At 41.0% G+C, this 14,395-nt stretch overlaps 1 protein-coding gene across 3 annotated transcripts in view; it reads right to left on the bottom strand.

Moving 5' to 3' along the window:
- Window positions 1-14,395, bottom strand: part of mbnl3 (muscleblind-like splicing regulator 3) — a 39,868-nt gene that overhangs the window by 12,891 nt on the left and 12,582 nt on the right. For 2 of the 3 annotated variants that reach the window (XM_066648695.1, XM_066648696.1), the window contains exons 2-5: window positions 8,490-9,688; window positions 2,592-2,756; window positions 2,291-2,491; window positions 1,661-1,900 (exon numbers count right to left, since the gene is read on the bottom strand). In XM_066648695.1, the coding sequence (XP_066504792.1) occupies window positions 1,661-1,900; window positions 2,291-2,491; window positions 2,592-2,756; window positions 8,490-8,663 (780 nt within the window). In that variant the 5' untranslated portion in view covers window positions 8,664-9,688. Of the gene's footprint in view, window positions 1-289; window positions 344-1,660; window positions 1,901-2,290; window positions 2,492-2,591; window positions 2,757-8,489; window positions 9,689-14,395 lie in introns of all 3 variants that reach the window. The other variant, XM_066648694.1, reaches the window with a different exon arrangement.

The following is a 14,395-nucleotide window of genomic DNA, read 5'->3' as shown; positions in this document are numbered from 1 at the left end:
ACCTTAGAACGCAGCCTCCTGCGGGGTTGTGGTGACATTTTTATTGGGCTCTAAAAACAAAAACAAAAACAAAAAACGAATACTTTCGCAATTAGGAAAGACAGGAACATTAATAATGAATTGTGTAGTCCTAGTGTTGCATACAAGGCTGAGGCAAGCTGGTTATATCATTCAGAATTATATTTATGCTTTTAAAAGCCATGCTTTAGTGAGCACAGGGCATACATGAGCAGTGGAAAAATTAAATAACAGGAAATAAGGTCAAAATAGGGAGAGAGGTCAAAAGTACCAGGTCAGGGGCTGACTGCAGGTTGCGCTTCAGAGGACGCGTTGCAGGCTGCGGCTGGGTTAGCAGGCAGTGAGCGCATGACGACAGCAAACCAATCAATGAAGACAGACAAACAAAACACACACACAAGGCACACAGGACTGTAACCAATGAGGGAATGGTGTCAGCTGTGATGGGATTTTAGTAAGTAATGTGGAAACAGGATGAAACATAAAACAAGAGAGAGAGGAAGTTAGGGCAACACAGGGCACAGTCTGTCAATGAATGGCTGACACAATGGGCAGTATGAGAAAAGACAGCGTAGCAAAATGAGATTAAGAAAAAACAAAATGAAACTATAGCAAGCTGGTGTGCAAGCTGAAAAGTTGGAGCACGGAACAACACTTCAACAAACCTGTTCAAAAAAATAAAAAGAAACTAGGGTGAAAAAGACGCAAAATTCTGGCTGTTGCCACTGCAAGAGCTGCAGAGGACACAGAAGTAGCACTCATGTCATGTGAGGGAGAGCACACTGCAGCAAAACAGCTGCATGCAGAATGGGGAGGCAGTTAGCTATTGTTGCACCATTTCCTTTTCTTCGTTCTTGCTTTTCTTTCAATTGCTTCTTCCATCGCTTCTGCCTGCACCTGCACTGCAGACCTGATGTGTGTAACTGATCATGGAACGAGAGGTTTCTATACATCACTTGTAACACAAAGTGTCAGCTTCTGACACCGTTTCTCTCTCACTCTCCCTTTTTACTTCTTTCTCCCTTTCTCTCTCTCTCTCTCTCTCTCTGTCATACACACACTCATACAGCCTTGCAGGGACTCTGAATTATTAAACACTACCTCATGCTCACATATGCAGAGTCTGTTAAATCTGAGTTATAAATATATACACATGTATGCATGTACTTTCATGTGATAGGTCTAAAAAAAATGCCTCTAAAGAACATCCAACACTAGCTTCAGTGAGAAATTTTAAGTGTTCTCTAGGAATGAATCTGTCTTTGATTAAGAACTATTGACAATGAGACTTTTTTTATGTGATCATGGAATTCATCTCTTCAGCTGTCAAGGAGATGCAGCTTCCTTGTAAAGTGCACATATTGTTTGGCAATCACTTAATTAAATAATGTACATACTGATTATAGCAATCAAATACTATTTCAAAGAGGAGGTTGTGATTTTACTTTCAAAATGTGTATTCAAAATACACACATCAGACTCATTTTGTAAAACGAAAACACTAATGTTTCATATTCTTCTACTAGAACTAATATTTTAAATACATGCTCTAGAAATATAGCTATATAGTTTCATTTACGATTCTAATATTAAACTCTATGGAACTGAGAGTTAATGTATAGTGTTATTGTTTCCATCTCACCATGGCTGCTGCAGCGGCACTCTGGCTGGCCTGGTGCTGTGCGGCCTTGATCCTGGCCTGCAGGTGCGCTGGAGGATGGAAGTATTTGCACTTGTCGCGACTGCAGCGACCTTTGATATAGTCCATGCAGACGATGACCGAGTTCTCACTGCCATCCACCATGGCAGCCTCCATTGGATGGGCATAGCGGCAGTCATTTTCTCCCCGTGTGCAGTTTCCTCTCTGAAACTCTCGGCACACCTGAGATGATGGAAAACACAAACCCAAAATATTTCATAATACTGTTTTCACATTGTACGTTTTAAGAACCTGTTTAGGTTGCTACTCCTTACTTTCACGCCCGTATGTCTTTCCAACTAGTTATGTAACAGTTACTGTTTAATACATTGTAGTTACTGGTTAATAAATAGTAAATTTAGGTAAGATTCCAGGTGTATAAATACCTGCAGGAGGAATGCATAATAGTATATATTAAAAATCAATGCAGAATCTCTGTGTTGCAAAACTAGTATGTAATATATTTTAACCAACAACTCCTACTACAATCTCATACTATTATGCAATGCTGGCACACAGTTCCCATCTTACACAACGCATTGATGAGGCATGGAGCTGTGCTCAGGGCAGTACCTCGAGCTTGTCTGTGCGAACGTGCTTCTGCGTGGAGTTTCCGTTGCCCATGGTGATGCCAGTGGGGCTCCCCGGGACCAGCACGGGGGCGCTAGGCAGCAGCTCGGGCATGAGGCCGATGCCAGGGCTCATGTGACCCATGTAGGGACTGAACGCCACACTCTGGCTGGCAGCCAATGAGGGTGATACCGGGAATGAGGTCTGAAGGGAAGAAGACATGATAAAAAGGCAGAAATGTAATTTTCTATATATAAACCCGCAGATTTACAGGTAAGGTAGAAAAGTGTGAGAAAGGGCTAACTATTGGCTGTAGCTGGGCTCCAGGCAGCATGAACTGCATCTGTTGGGCCAGCATGGCTGCAGCAGTCTTCTGCTGGATTAGGTTGTTGCGTCCGTTGATCTCCAGCTGGGTTTTCAGGTGCGGTGGGGGGTGAAGGTACTTACAGTTATCACGCGTACAGCGGCCCTAGGAGAAGGGTACCGAGATGAGAGAGGGAGAGAAAGGAGAAAAGAGAGGGTTCAGAGAGGGCTGAGTGGTTGAATGATGAATGGCATTGGCTCTCAGCTTTCAGATTCAAAAGGAGCTCTGGCTGGGTGACGGAGAGATAAGGCTGGTATGATTGTGAGAATGAAATTAAAATGGGCTCCCCTGGATGTATGAGATCCACCACCACCAACACAATACCAGGAAGATACTGCAAAAAATACAAATAAATGACTCCCAGGAGTATTAAAAAATTCACTAGACACTGATACGGAAATGCTGGGCTAATGCCAATGCTCTTCCATTACTTTAGATTTCTAGATTGCCCAAAATGTTTTTGACGCATTATATTTAAGCATAAATGTGCATTATAAAAGATAATACTGCCCAGCGATGCTACATCTGTTCTACAGTGTGTCTCATATTTATGTTTGCTATTGTTTCATTACTTTAAATTCAAATATTACTGCAGATATTTAAAGGGTCAGTTTTAGACATTTTTCTTGGATTCACTATTTCCCTTGTGATTGTGATTCACACACAAGTTTTACATGGTTTTGTGTGCCAATAACTTACCAAAATAATGGTTTCACGACTATTATCAAAACTCTATTATTTAGAAGTAAACATGTTGTGCTTGTTATTTCGCTTCTGGTAGGACTGGTTGGCAGGATTAATATGGATGTGGACAGGTATGAAAATTCAGGCTTCTGTGACATTATCAATGCAATTAGTTAAAAAGATCCTGTTTTTGCAACTTTGTTTTATATATACTCTTTTATTTCAAGAAAGTTGGAAATTGGATTCTATAAGAGCCCACTGAGCATTTATCTGTCATTATTAATGTGTAGAAATTCAAATTCAATTTCACACTCAACCTCCACCATATGGGACTTTCTCATTACACGAATGCCAGAATTACCGACTTCCAATGCAGCCAGCTTTTAGATATGGTACACAAGTCTTCAAACGTCTTGTGCCCTATTGTACAAGCGGGTGTGCATTTTGACCAGTCTGGATTAGTAGAGTAAGAAATGAATTTATATATGTAGAAGGGAATTTACTATAACTTCATTAGCCCTATATAATACACTGAATTTCTATTAACCCTGTTCAGATCACCAAGCACAGCCTTTTCTTATCCCTTTTGCTCACTGACATAAACACACACACACTACTGAATACAAAACCCAAAAAAATATCAACATACTGCCCATTCCATGCCAATATGTTATAATGTCCCAATCAGTAACACCACATAATGCGTAGTTGAAAAATTGAGGTCTAATTTCATTAGAAGCTTAGGATCACTAAAAAATCTACATCCCATTTATTCACAAGAAGTAATAGTATTGTCATTTCTGGCACATGTTAGAAATCTCTTTCTGGTTCAGAATTAAGGGGGAGGATGAATAAATCACAGCTTCCTTTTTTTACAGCAGTCTCAGGGTTGTCATCAACTCCTAAGCCTGAAGAGATTTGATCCGTCAGCAACCGTATAAAAGACATATAAAAAATCATTAAGTAGCTTTTAAATACTTTAATTTGCTATCCTGGCTCTCTCCATGTCCCTGACTTCATCTTTTTAATTTCTGTACTTTCATCTGCTGGTTGATATTAAAGCATCTGTTGAGCTGTTTATCACAAAGAGCCTAACTCAAACTTCAATAAAACAGCGTTTCTGAATGCTCCATAACCATGACAGTTTGAACTGTTCATTCAGGGCACCCCACAGCCATTCCCTACGAATGAGACATTTAAATGTCTGCTCCGTGAGGCAATTTAAGTAGTTTTCTCTGTCCCTCTGTCCTCACATAACCTCTGCTCAGACTGGAACAGAGATGCAGAAGCTGCCTGATTGGAAGTGAAAGAAAGAGTGGAGGTGCCTTTGCTCTGAGGCCTGATTAGCTGCAGGTAATGGAGGTAGGGGGGTGATGGATGGTGGAGGAGGCTGAGGAGACACTCAGCTGTGGGCTCCTGCTGCAGTGTGAAGGGCTGCCCCCACCTGCGCATGCACACACAAACACACTATTTACAGCAGAACACAGTAACGTTTCTCACCACAGTTTTAAGAAAAGTTTTATATAGAGCCAATCACATAAATATTTTAAAATGTTTAAGGAACCATCATAAACTTCTCAGAATTCTTAAAAAGTTCTGATTTTTCCAGAATACAACAAGCATGTCAACTAACATTTGGTGTAAATATCAATCAAACATTACAATATCCATCTCAGATGCCAATATTTCCTTTAGAGCAATTACCTGCTGATACACATCTATGATATTTTTTGTGCAAGCCTTGTTTAGCGACACAAATAACAAATGTTTTATATGTATAAACTGGTAGTTCTGAAACGCACTGGTAAAATCTGACTGATTATCCTCAATACTTTCATTGGACTCAAAAACTAGATTTTTCAATTTATTTCGTCTATTGCACATGCACATTTAAACATTTCTCCCCATTCAAACATATTTAAGTCGGGATGTGTCTGAATGGAAATGCCTTGGCTAGGATAGATATGTAACAGAGTTTGTAATGTACTCATTTCTTTTAATAACTCTTAACAACTTGTGAAGTTTGCCAATAAGTCTAAACATGCATCTCTAAATATGATCGGTATATATGTAGATTCACACAAACAGGGGCACACACAGACAAACATACGTATAGCGACAGCAATGTTTGCATCAGCAGTAAATAGTGTGTTCAGGGAGTGTTTAGTAATGAGCAAACAGTCCCACAAGAGTAGACAGGTGAAGTACCTAAAAACACAGAGGAGAAGGCAGTGCTGCAGTCAAAAGCAGCACACAACGCCAGTGCCAGCCTGCATTATTTATGCGCACACTGCACAGCTACGCTACCAGAAATCTATTATCCCCGCACTACATAAATATAAAGAAAAATAGAAAAATATTACTCCAGACAGTTAGCAGAACAGGCTTCCACTGAATGCTGCTTCCCTCCTCATGCAGAGAGAGAAGCGAAAAGCTGTAAGTCATGTCAAGCAGGATGCACTGGGTCAGGGATCTCCTCTGCGTAGCCATGGTAACCCACCCGGCAACCAGGAGGAAGTTTTGCTTCATATTGCCTCCTCAATGCTCATTGGTTGCAGTGAGAGAGAGGGAGGAAGAGGGAATGTAAATAATAGGGAGTCACTCTATAATGAACCAAGAACATTCTTAGCCATGCCTGCTACTTAAGGCTTTTTATAAAGTAGATACTTCAGTGAAGATCTTATTAATTCTAGCAGTAACATGACTTCAGAGATTCGGGCATTATGGTCAGCATTTTGCCTAAAATAAGCCAGAAGACTTTTGCAAGTAGAGGTGGCTGTTTAAGTCTTTTTATGTTTGAAAATGGAAACCGGTTAGCAAAACAGAAATCTGAATGACGAAGCACTTGTACGAAGAGTAGTCATCTGCATAATTCATGTTTCCCTATGAGTTAGCAGGCAGGCTGGTCAGAACTAATGGATAAAGAAAGGTCTCCTGGAGAAGAATCTAGTTATGAGAAAGGACACTGGGGCAGCCATTAAGGGATGTCGATAAATTAGCACAGAGGAGGAGGAGAAGGAGAAAGGTGGAGGGGATGGGGAGAATGGGCTCCTGTCTGTGGAAGAATGAATGGGCACTATTAATATGAATACAGCAGTATGATTAAAACCCAAACCGCCAGGCAGCCGTTCATATGTTCATAGTTAATTAAAGCAAGTGGTTTTGAGCTACCAGTTCAAATAGGTAATAGCAAACTGTCAAAAAAAATGTGGAAGTAAGAACTGTAATGCTGCTCGACAGTGAGCAGTGGATCGGCGCTGGCGTGACACCAAGTGCTTGTGTGGGAACCTTGCAGTTAGGGTTTGATAAACAGAAAGTGGCCTGACCTTCATCTGCCTCCCTCCCTCCCTTGGTGGTGTGACCCTGAGGCTGCAGCCTGTGAGACAGTCAGCTTTTAAACCTTTAAAACAATCCCATTTCACTTGGTAATCCAGCCCCTGCCCAGACTATCTTACTGGGCTAACAGCAGTAATGATGTCACTGGGAGGGTGGGATTAGTGTATGCTGAGTGCTAGCTGCCGTTAGTCCTCCACACGCTCTGTGTCTCTACCTCCGCAGATCTGGCTTAGGCCGCAGAAGGGAGAAAAATGGCTGAATAATAAATTCTAATTCAATAAGACTGGAGACAGCTGGCGCACTCAGACAGAGACAGCCGTGTCTTGGGTTCTCCCCACAGAGGGAATAAATACACATAGCTAGCTTGCTGCGATAGTAACAGCAACAGCCTACTACTTTCAATCTTTTCTTTGTTAAACAAAATATTTTGTGTTTCTAATATAACAGGACAGCTTTAGGGGTGGGCAATGTCATAACACATATTATAATTGAGTTAAACTTCTCTACAGTATACGGAGAGTACTGTTGATACACTTTGACACTGTTTCAAAAAAAGATTACAGTTACACCTGGTTAACTAGTTTAAGTTCTCTGCCATTTGTGAATAAGTAAGTGCAGCATTAAGCATGATTTATATGATGCTACGAGCATGTATCTCCTGTTTTCTATGGGAAGCTTGACAGTCTGTCAATCTTGCAAGTTGTAGCTTGACAATAGTAGCATTGAATACCTGAAGATGTAGCACTGAATACCTGAAGATTTGCCAAACAAGCTTTCTGATCACTTGAATTGTTGAGATGCCACTTAGCAATAAGCAGAGTGCCTTTGAAGACTTCAATTCCAAAGAGATTACAGACCTATGAAGTCATCAAGTGACTTCCAGTTTAGATGAATTACTGTATGTTAATCTCAAACATTTTTACATTGTATTAAGCCGCTTTTGGAAAACCAAATCCAAGTTAATTTGGTCAAAATTGCAAGTTAAGTTACTTTAGCAGAAGTGTTCTGAGGTTTGAGTGGCTGATATTGTTGTAATAGGTTATGCAGTAGAATTCTATTTGTGAAAATTCATTTGTGTGTAGGACTTTTAGCTTTCTAGCAGTATCCAAAACGCCATTCATAATTCCACCAGAGAAATGTGCTTAGACATTGAATTCCTAATATGGGCACGGTGCCAACTACAGTATGACAAACGACTTCAGAGATCTATACTATAGGTAGGGTCCGCAATGTTTTTTGGCATCTTAGGCCAAAAAATAGCTGGCCTTCAAGCACAAACTTCAGTATGTACCCATTATTAACATTAAGATTTATTTTTTAAAAATGACTTTCATTTTAAGATTTCTTTATTTGCTACCGCTAACATAGTAACATGAAAGGTCTAACCTTTGACAGATAAATAAATTAGTTACCTAATACATTTTGCAGCACTGCAAACAGCATAGTTATTAGACCGCATTGTACACTCTTTGAATAAAGTGCTTGTTAAGGCTCTTTACAGATGCAGTTGACCCAGGCCTACTGCAGACTACAGGAGGGTGCAGGGTTTTAAGGCTGACACAAACACAAACTGCTTTTCAGGACATCAGCATGAGATGGATAGCGACTCAGCAAAAGAGCCTGAGGTGTTAAGCACTGCCAGAAGTAAAATCCTGGGTGCATGTATGTGTGTAGTAAATGAACATGAGCACAAATATTCCACCAGAGTGTCTTATTACAAAATAAACTGTGTGACAGTTTAACTCTTATATTATGCAGCAGGCCTAAATGGAGTTTCACTGTGCGCAAAAGTGACAGTGTAGTTCTTTTATCGGTTACCTTGAGGGAGTCGAAGCAGGCGATGACGCGTCCATTCTCCACGTGGCACGTGCGGGATGGGTGGGCAAACTTGCACTCTGTGTCGGAGCGTGAGCAGGCGCCTCTCTGGAACTCACGGCACACCTCCAGGGTTAGCCACTTAGTGTCACGGCCCATGGCCACGTTGATGGCCATGGTGATTCCTTGGGGAATATGAGACGGGAAGAGGGCTGGGTACTGGGCCTTCCGGGAGATAGAAGGTCAAATAGAGACAAGCTTGGAAGGCAAAAATCACTATGAGAAAAGGGACGGGTGTGGCAAGGCAAAAATCACTGTGACACAGCACAGCAAACAGTGGATATTTAGCGAAAAAAACAAGACATGCTCAAGAAAGTCTCATAAAAATCAATGAAAAAGGATATATATTTCTATGTTCTATTCATTCATTTGTGTTTAATTTGGGGCTGAAGGAACTGGCAGGAAGGGTGTCTCCAGTAGAAGGATGTTGAGGTTGGGGTAGGTCACTGTGGCATGCTGCAGTGGGTCTTTGACCGCAGGCACTAAAAGAGCAGACTAGCACGTTCTCCTGGGCTGTGGTGGCGGTCTCTCTGTCTAGACTCTTCCTCCAGGGTCCAATGCCTCATAAAAAACACTTTGTTCATATATATTTACTTGAAACTCCTTCACCTTCAAGCTCCTAAAGGCCTCTGTCCCACTGCTACAGTCAAAGTACCCTCTGAAGGTTCTCGCATGTCTGGATGACAAAGGACAAAAAAGCTGGGCAACTAAAGTGAGGCACTATAAAGCCGTAAAGTCCAAAAGAAGAAACGAATCGACTGTCCTTGTATTAACAGGGCGATATGACCAGCAAAGGGGAGGGTGGAGCAGAGGGGAAAAGCTGGGATTGAGGAACAGCAAATGGGCTGATTGACTGTTTGCTTGTCAGGGTGAAAAATAGCCCCAGTCAAGGCCAAGCACAGTCTTGCAGACACACATACACACACAGGGCAGCAAGAGACAGCGGATGGGAGGGTGGCAGCGTGGGAGAAAGCGTCCGTGGTGAGAGGTTGCTGCAGCATCCAGCCCAGGCACTTTGTGGTGATGCGTGTCCTCCGTCTTCTATTTGAGTCGCATTCTCATCCGTCCTGCTTTCCCTTCGTCCCTTCTTCTCATTGTACCCCTCTACTGTCTCCCTCAGTTTCTCTGAAGTGTAACCTGTCCTTCAACAAGAAAAAAGGGAAAAAGATTACAAAAGTGCTATAAAGAAAAAACAAACAAATATGTCCAATGTGGCAACCATCACAAAACATGAAGTTCTGGATGAATCGGTAGATAAAGAAAATAAATGTGAAAATAATCAAAGCCGATGCTTAGAGGCTGAACTATTTATACTGCAAACCTGCGAGAAGCAAAAAGAGCAAGAGAATAAAAGCGCATAGCAGAGAGCGCGTGAGAGAGACAGAGCGCCAGGAAAAAAAAAGAAAGAGTGAAAGAGAGGTAGAGGAGAAGTGCAGTCGGGAGGCAAGCAGCAATGCACAGGAAAGGGCAGGCTGTGTCTTGATTAAGAGATAGAGGGAGGAAGAGGGGGAGCAAAGGAGGGGGAAGAGAGTGGGATAGAGAGAGAGAGAGAGAGAGAGAGAGAGAGAGAGAGAGAGAGATTGTGCTACATCACTTTATGATCAGCAGAGTCGGGCCACTTTGCCAAATACAACTGCGCTTCAGGAAGCAATAAAATAAGAGGAAGAGAACTCTGTTTAGAATTTTTTACTCATTTGAGAGAAAAAGATAGCATGAAAAAGAAAGCAAGAGGGGGAGGGCAAGGGCAGGTCTGGCGATGGCAGCTGCTCAGCACACACAGCCAATCACCATGCACATTAAAAACAGGCTGAGACCCACAGCAACCAATGAAGAGCAGCTTTACACCTCATTCTCATTTTATTCGTTTATGCCTCCTCTGGTAGAAGATGTTATTGCATGGGTTTCTTGGCTGAATTCTGAAGAGAGTGAAGCACGCCTGCCTTTTTTTCCCCCTCACAAGCTTTATCAGGAGAGTTTCCATACTGGTGCATTAGCCAGATATGCAATCACCACAAAGCCTGAGACTAACACAGCAAACTTACAGGTGACTTAGATAAAATCACAGAGGAGAAAATGAATGGAACATTTCTTTTTCTCAGCCTTTGAGGTATTCATTCTTTAAAGGGGTGTGAGTTAGACAGAGATGGATGGAGTAATATGGAGGGGGAGTTTATAATTAAAAACCATGAGATCAACAAAAGACTGCCATAGAGGCAGGGATAGTGGGAGTATGTTTGAAATTGTTGTGCATGTGTGTGTGTGTGTGTGTGTGTGTGTGTGTGTGTGTGTGTCTGACAGCTGATATGCAGTGGCCAGGAAGGGACAGTAGTCAGGAATAATTGGTGATGTGATGCAGACTATGGGGGGTGGGTAGAGGCAGTATAACTAACACATTGCTGCAGGATGAAGGTTGCACATACTGCATTGTGCGGGTTTGATTAGTTATATTATTTACTTTAAATTTCACACCCAGTACCTAGTTTAGTGGCAGTCAGTTATTAATTTGTAGGCCCATGTGATTTCAGAATATCTTTTAACAGTTTGCTGAGTTTAGCGATTTGTTGGTTTTAAATGGGACATATTCTACTCATTTTCCAGTTAATCTGTGATGTGATTTGGGCAAAATATCACAAGGAGCAAAAAATAAAGCACCATTCCACCACTGTCTAAGCAGCTCTGTTCAGAAAGAGCACTGTTTCCGCTACGCGTATATTATTGCCACCACTCCATCAGAATTTAAATAATTACATGAATCTGCTATTACAAAAGTAGAGGGCTTTTATTTTGGAGTGACATACAGGAAGTGGAAATTGATGCCTACCATGCTGCCTCTATTTCTAGGTAACGTTAAGTTGGATAGGTTTTACAGTTGAAAACATTTTCTGCCTACTATATAAATATATATAAGATTTAAAATAGTGCTGTCGAGGCTAATGTGTTCATTTTTAACACGGATTAATCATATGACCAAATTTGACCCCAAAATTTATTTAATAAATTAAGAGATTTTAATTCAGCTCAGTTTGTGGTTTGACAGAAACTCCAAATACTCAAGTTATTGTGCAAATGCACTGAAAAGTCACTTTTAAGACTGGAAGGATGGTACAGTAAGCATGGGACAAGGAGCAGAAACAAATGATAAACAATGAGGGTTTTAGACTAATGCTATGTCAGCAGAAACCTAAAATCAGTCATTAAAAATCAGACTAATATACTATTTGTTTATTTGCAAACTAATAAGCCAAAAACCACATACAGTAATAAGAAAATGTTTTCCAGCCAGACTTAATTTCAGCAGGTAGAAAAATAGCACTAACTGACTGGATTGATAGTTTAAAGAATAAGTCCACATTATGTGTGATTTAATTAAAACAATTAATGTTGAGTAAGCTTTGTACGTGTGATATTAAAGAGTCACAAGATAACCTGCTACATCACAGCATGTGGGACAAACTCAGTTGGTCTCTTATCAAAACACACAAAGCTCACTGGAAGCAGGAATAATTATCCACTCTACCGTACTGTGATATTCAACTGGTTGGGTTAAAAATTATGACACTTGAACAGAACTCACAGACATCTATGCAATATCTTGATCAAACATGATGTGGGAAGTAGGTACATATTAACGACATGTTTAATCACTGGCTTTTACTGTTTTCACCTTTTACTTACTCACTCCTGTTACTATATATTTTACATATTGATGATGTAAGAACAAAACCTTGTTTAACTTTATAGTAATCAGAGATGGAAAATTCATTCTTTTCTGAGCAAGGATGCAAATATTTAATCATTACTCACAAACAAGTGCACATCTATTGGTAAGAAATGACCTTTTATTTCAACAAACATTTTTGTCTCTGTTCACTTTAAAGGTTTACTCGGTTTATAGTCACTAACATTTTTTTTTTCAAAATAAGACAAGCGCCTACATTTTTTTGTGGTTTTCATAAGCTTTTGACCACTTCATATATATTTCAGCATTATTTCTAAATGGTTTCTTTTACAAATTTGAAGGGTTTTCTGTAAAAATAAATCATGAAAATGTCTCTAGTTTATTCACTGCCTGAGGAATGGGAATATCGGCTTTACATATCAGCCATCGGCCACTACTGCTGTCTAAACATCGGCATTGGCATCAGCCATCAAAAAACCCATATCGGTCGATCACTAGTCCCAGGGTTTGTGGGTTTGAGCCCCGCTCCGGGTGACTGTCTATGAGAATCTGGTGTGTTCTCCCCATGTCCGCATAGGTTCCCTCCAGGTGCATCGGTTTCCTCCCATGGTCCAAAAACACATGTTGTTAGGTGGATTGGATACTCTAAATGTGTCCATAGGTGTGATTGTGTGAGTGAATGTGTAAGTGTGTGTTGCCCTGCAAGGACTGGCGCCCCCTCCAGGGTGTGTTCCCACCTTGTGCCCAGTGATTCCGAATAGACTCCGAACTCACCACGAACCTGAACTGACAAAGTGGTTACAGACAATAAATTAATTAATTAGTGAATTATAAACATATCTTTGAACAAAACTGGCTCACTGTGTAGGGTGTATTTAAAAGGGTTCTGGGTCATTTATTTCCAAAATTATGAATGAAGTGAACTTTGAAGAGCTAGCGATGTACTTGGACTTTTGGGTACTCATGGGCTGGGCCCAATGAGTAACTTTAAATGTTAAGGGTAGCTGGTTCCTGATCAGAACCAGCAGCATTGCCCACAGCAACATTAGTGGTGAGGTGTAGGATACTTTAATGTTCAACGATGGATGATAGCGGAAATGTTGTGTTTGCTGGTAGGAAGAGAGTGAGCGGAGTGGTATGTGATGCTCTAATGGACTGGCATAGGATATTCTACATATCTTATCCTGTGAATAGTTGCAATTATATTTATCTATATTTAAACTTATGCAGTGCCTTTCTGGACTTTATTTGGAACGGTAGGGAGTATCCTCAGCCACCACCAATGTACAGGTGGATAGGTCCAGCTGGCCAATGCTATGGCAGCCAATACATGCCAGTACTCTCACTACACATCAGCTATTAGGTAGAGAGTAGAAGAGAGGCAATGACTAAGCCAGCTGAAGACAGGGTTGATTAAGAGGTTAACAGTGGCAGTTTTAGCAGGGCATAGGAGTAACACCCCAAGTCTTTTCAAGGAAATGCCTCAGGGATCTTTTAGGACCTCAGTTTTAGGTCTCATCAGATGGGCGTCATGTGTTCAGCACAGTGCCCCAGTGTCACTGCACTCTAGCACTGTTATCCTCACAGACCACAGGGACAGTGGACCCTGTTGATATCAGCAACACAATTTCCGTCAGCCATCCAAACTTTTCCTGGCGGTCTCCCATTCGAAGACTGCTTTAGTGGATTAGAATGTTCTGATGTTCAAGAGCTATGGCTGTTATTATATAAACACTAGTTTCATAGTCATTACAATAAAATATAGTAAGACAAATTAAGGTTATTGTTATTATTATTCTTAAGATGATGAATTAAGTACACATGGTTAAAACAGCCTCAGCCAAAAATCAGAGCAATAATATATGACAAAAATTTAAGGCTCAGCCACCCACATGGAGATGACAAAGCAAGGCAAGGCTGAACAATGACTTATGACTTGAAGACTTAGAACAAAGTGATGAATGAATAAAGGGGTATCGGGAAGCTACAACATATAATACTGCAATGAATGAAGTGGAGGGAGAGAGAGATAGAGAGAGAAATAAAAAGAGAGGGAGAGAAATAAAAGGGCAGATAGGATCAGTCCCAGAGTCTCCCACAGACAGACACAGACGGAGGAGGCGGCAGGGGTATGTGTGTGTGTGTATGTGTGTGTGTGTGTGATTGCGCA

The sequence above is a fragment of the Hoplias malabaricus genome, chromosome 17 (assembly GCF_029633855.1).
Source record: "Hoplias malabaricus isolate fHopMal1 chromosome 17, fHopMal1.hap1, whole genome shotgun sequence".
Classification (NCBI taxonomy): domain Eukaryota; kingdom Metazoa; phylum Chordata; class Actinopteri; order Characiformes; family Erythrinidae; genus Hoplias; species Hoplias malabaricus.
Note: the sequence above shows the minus strand (reverse complement) of the source record. Positions and strands in the feature narration are given on the sequence as shown.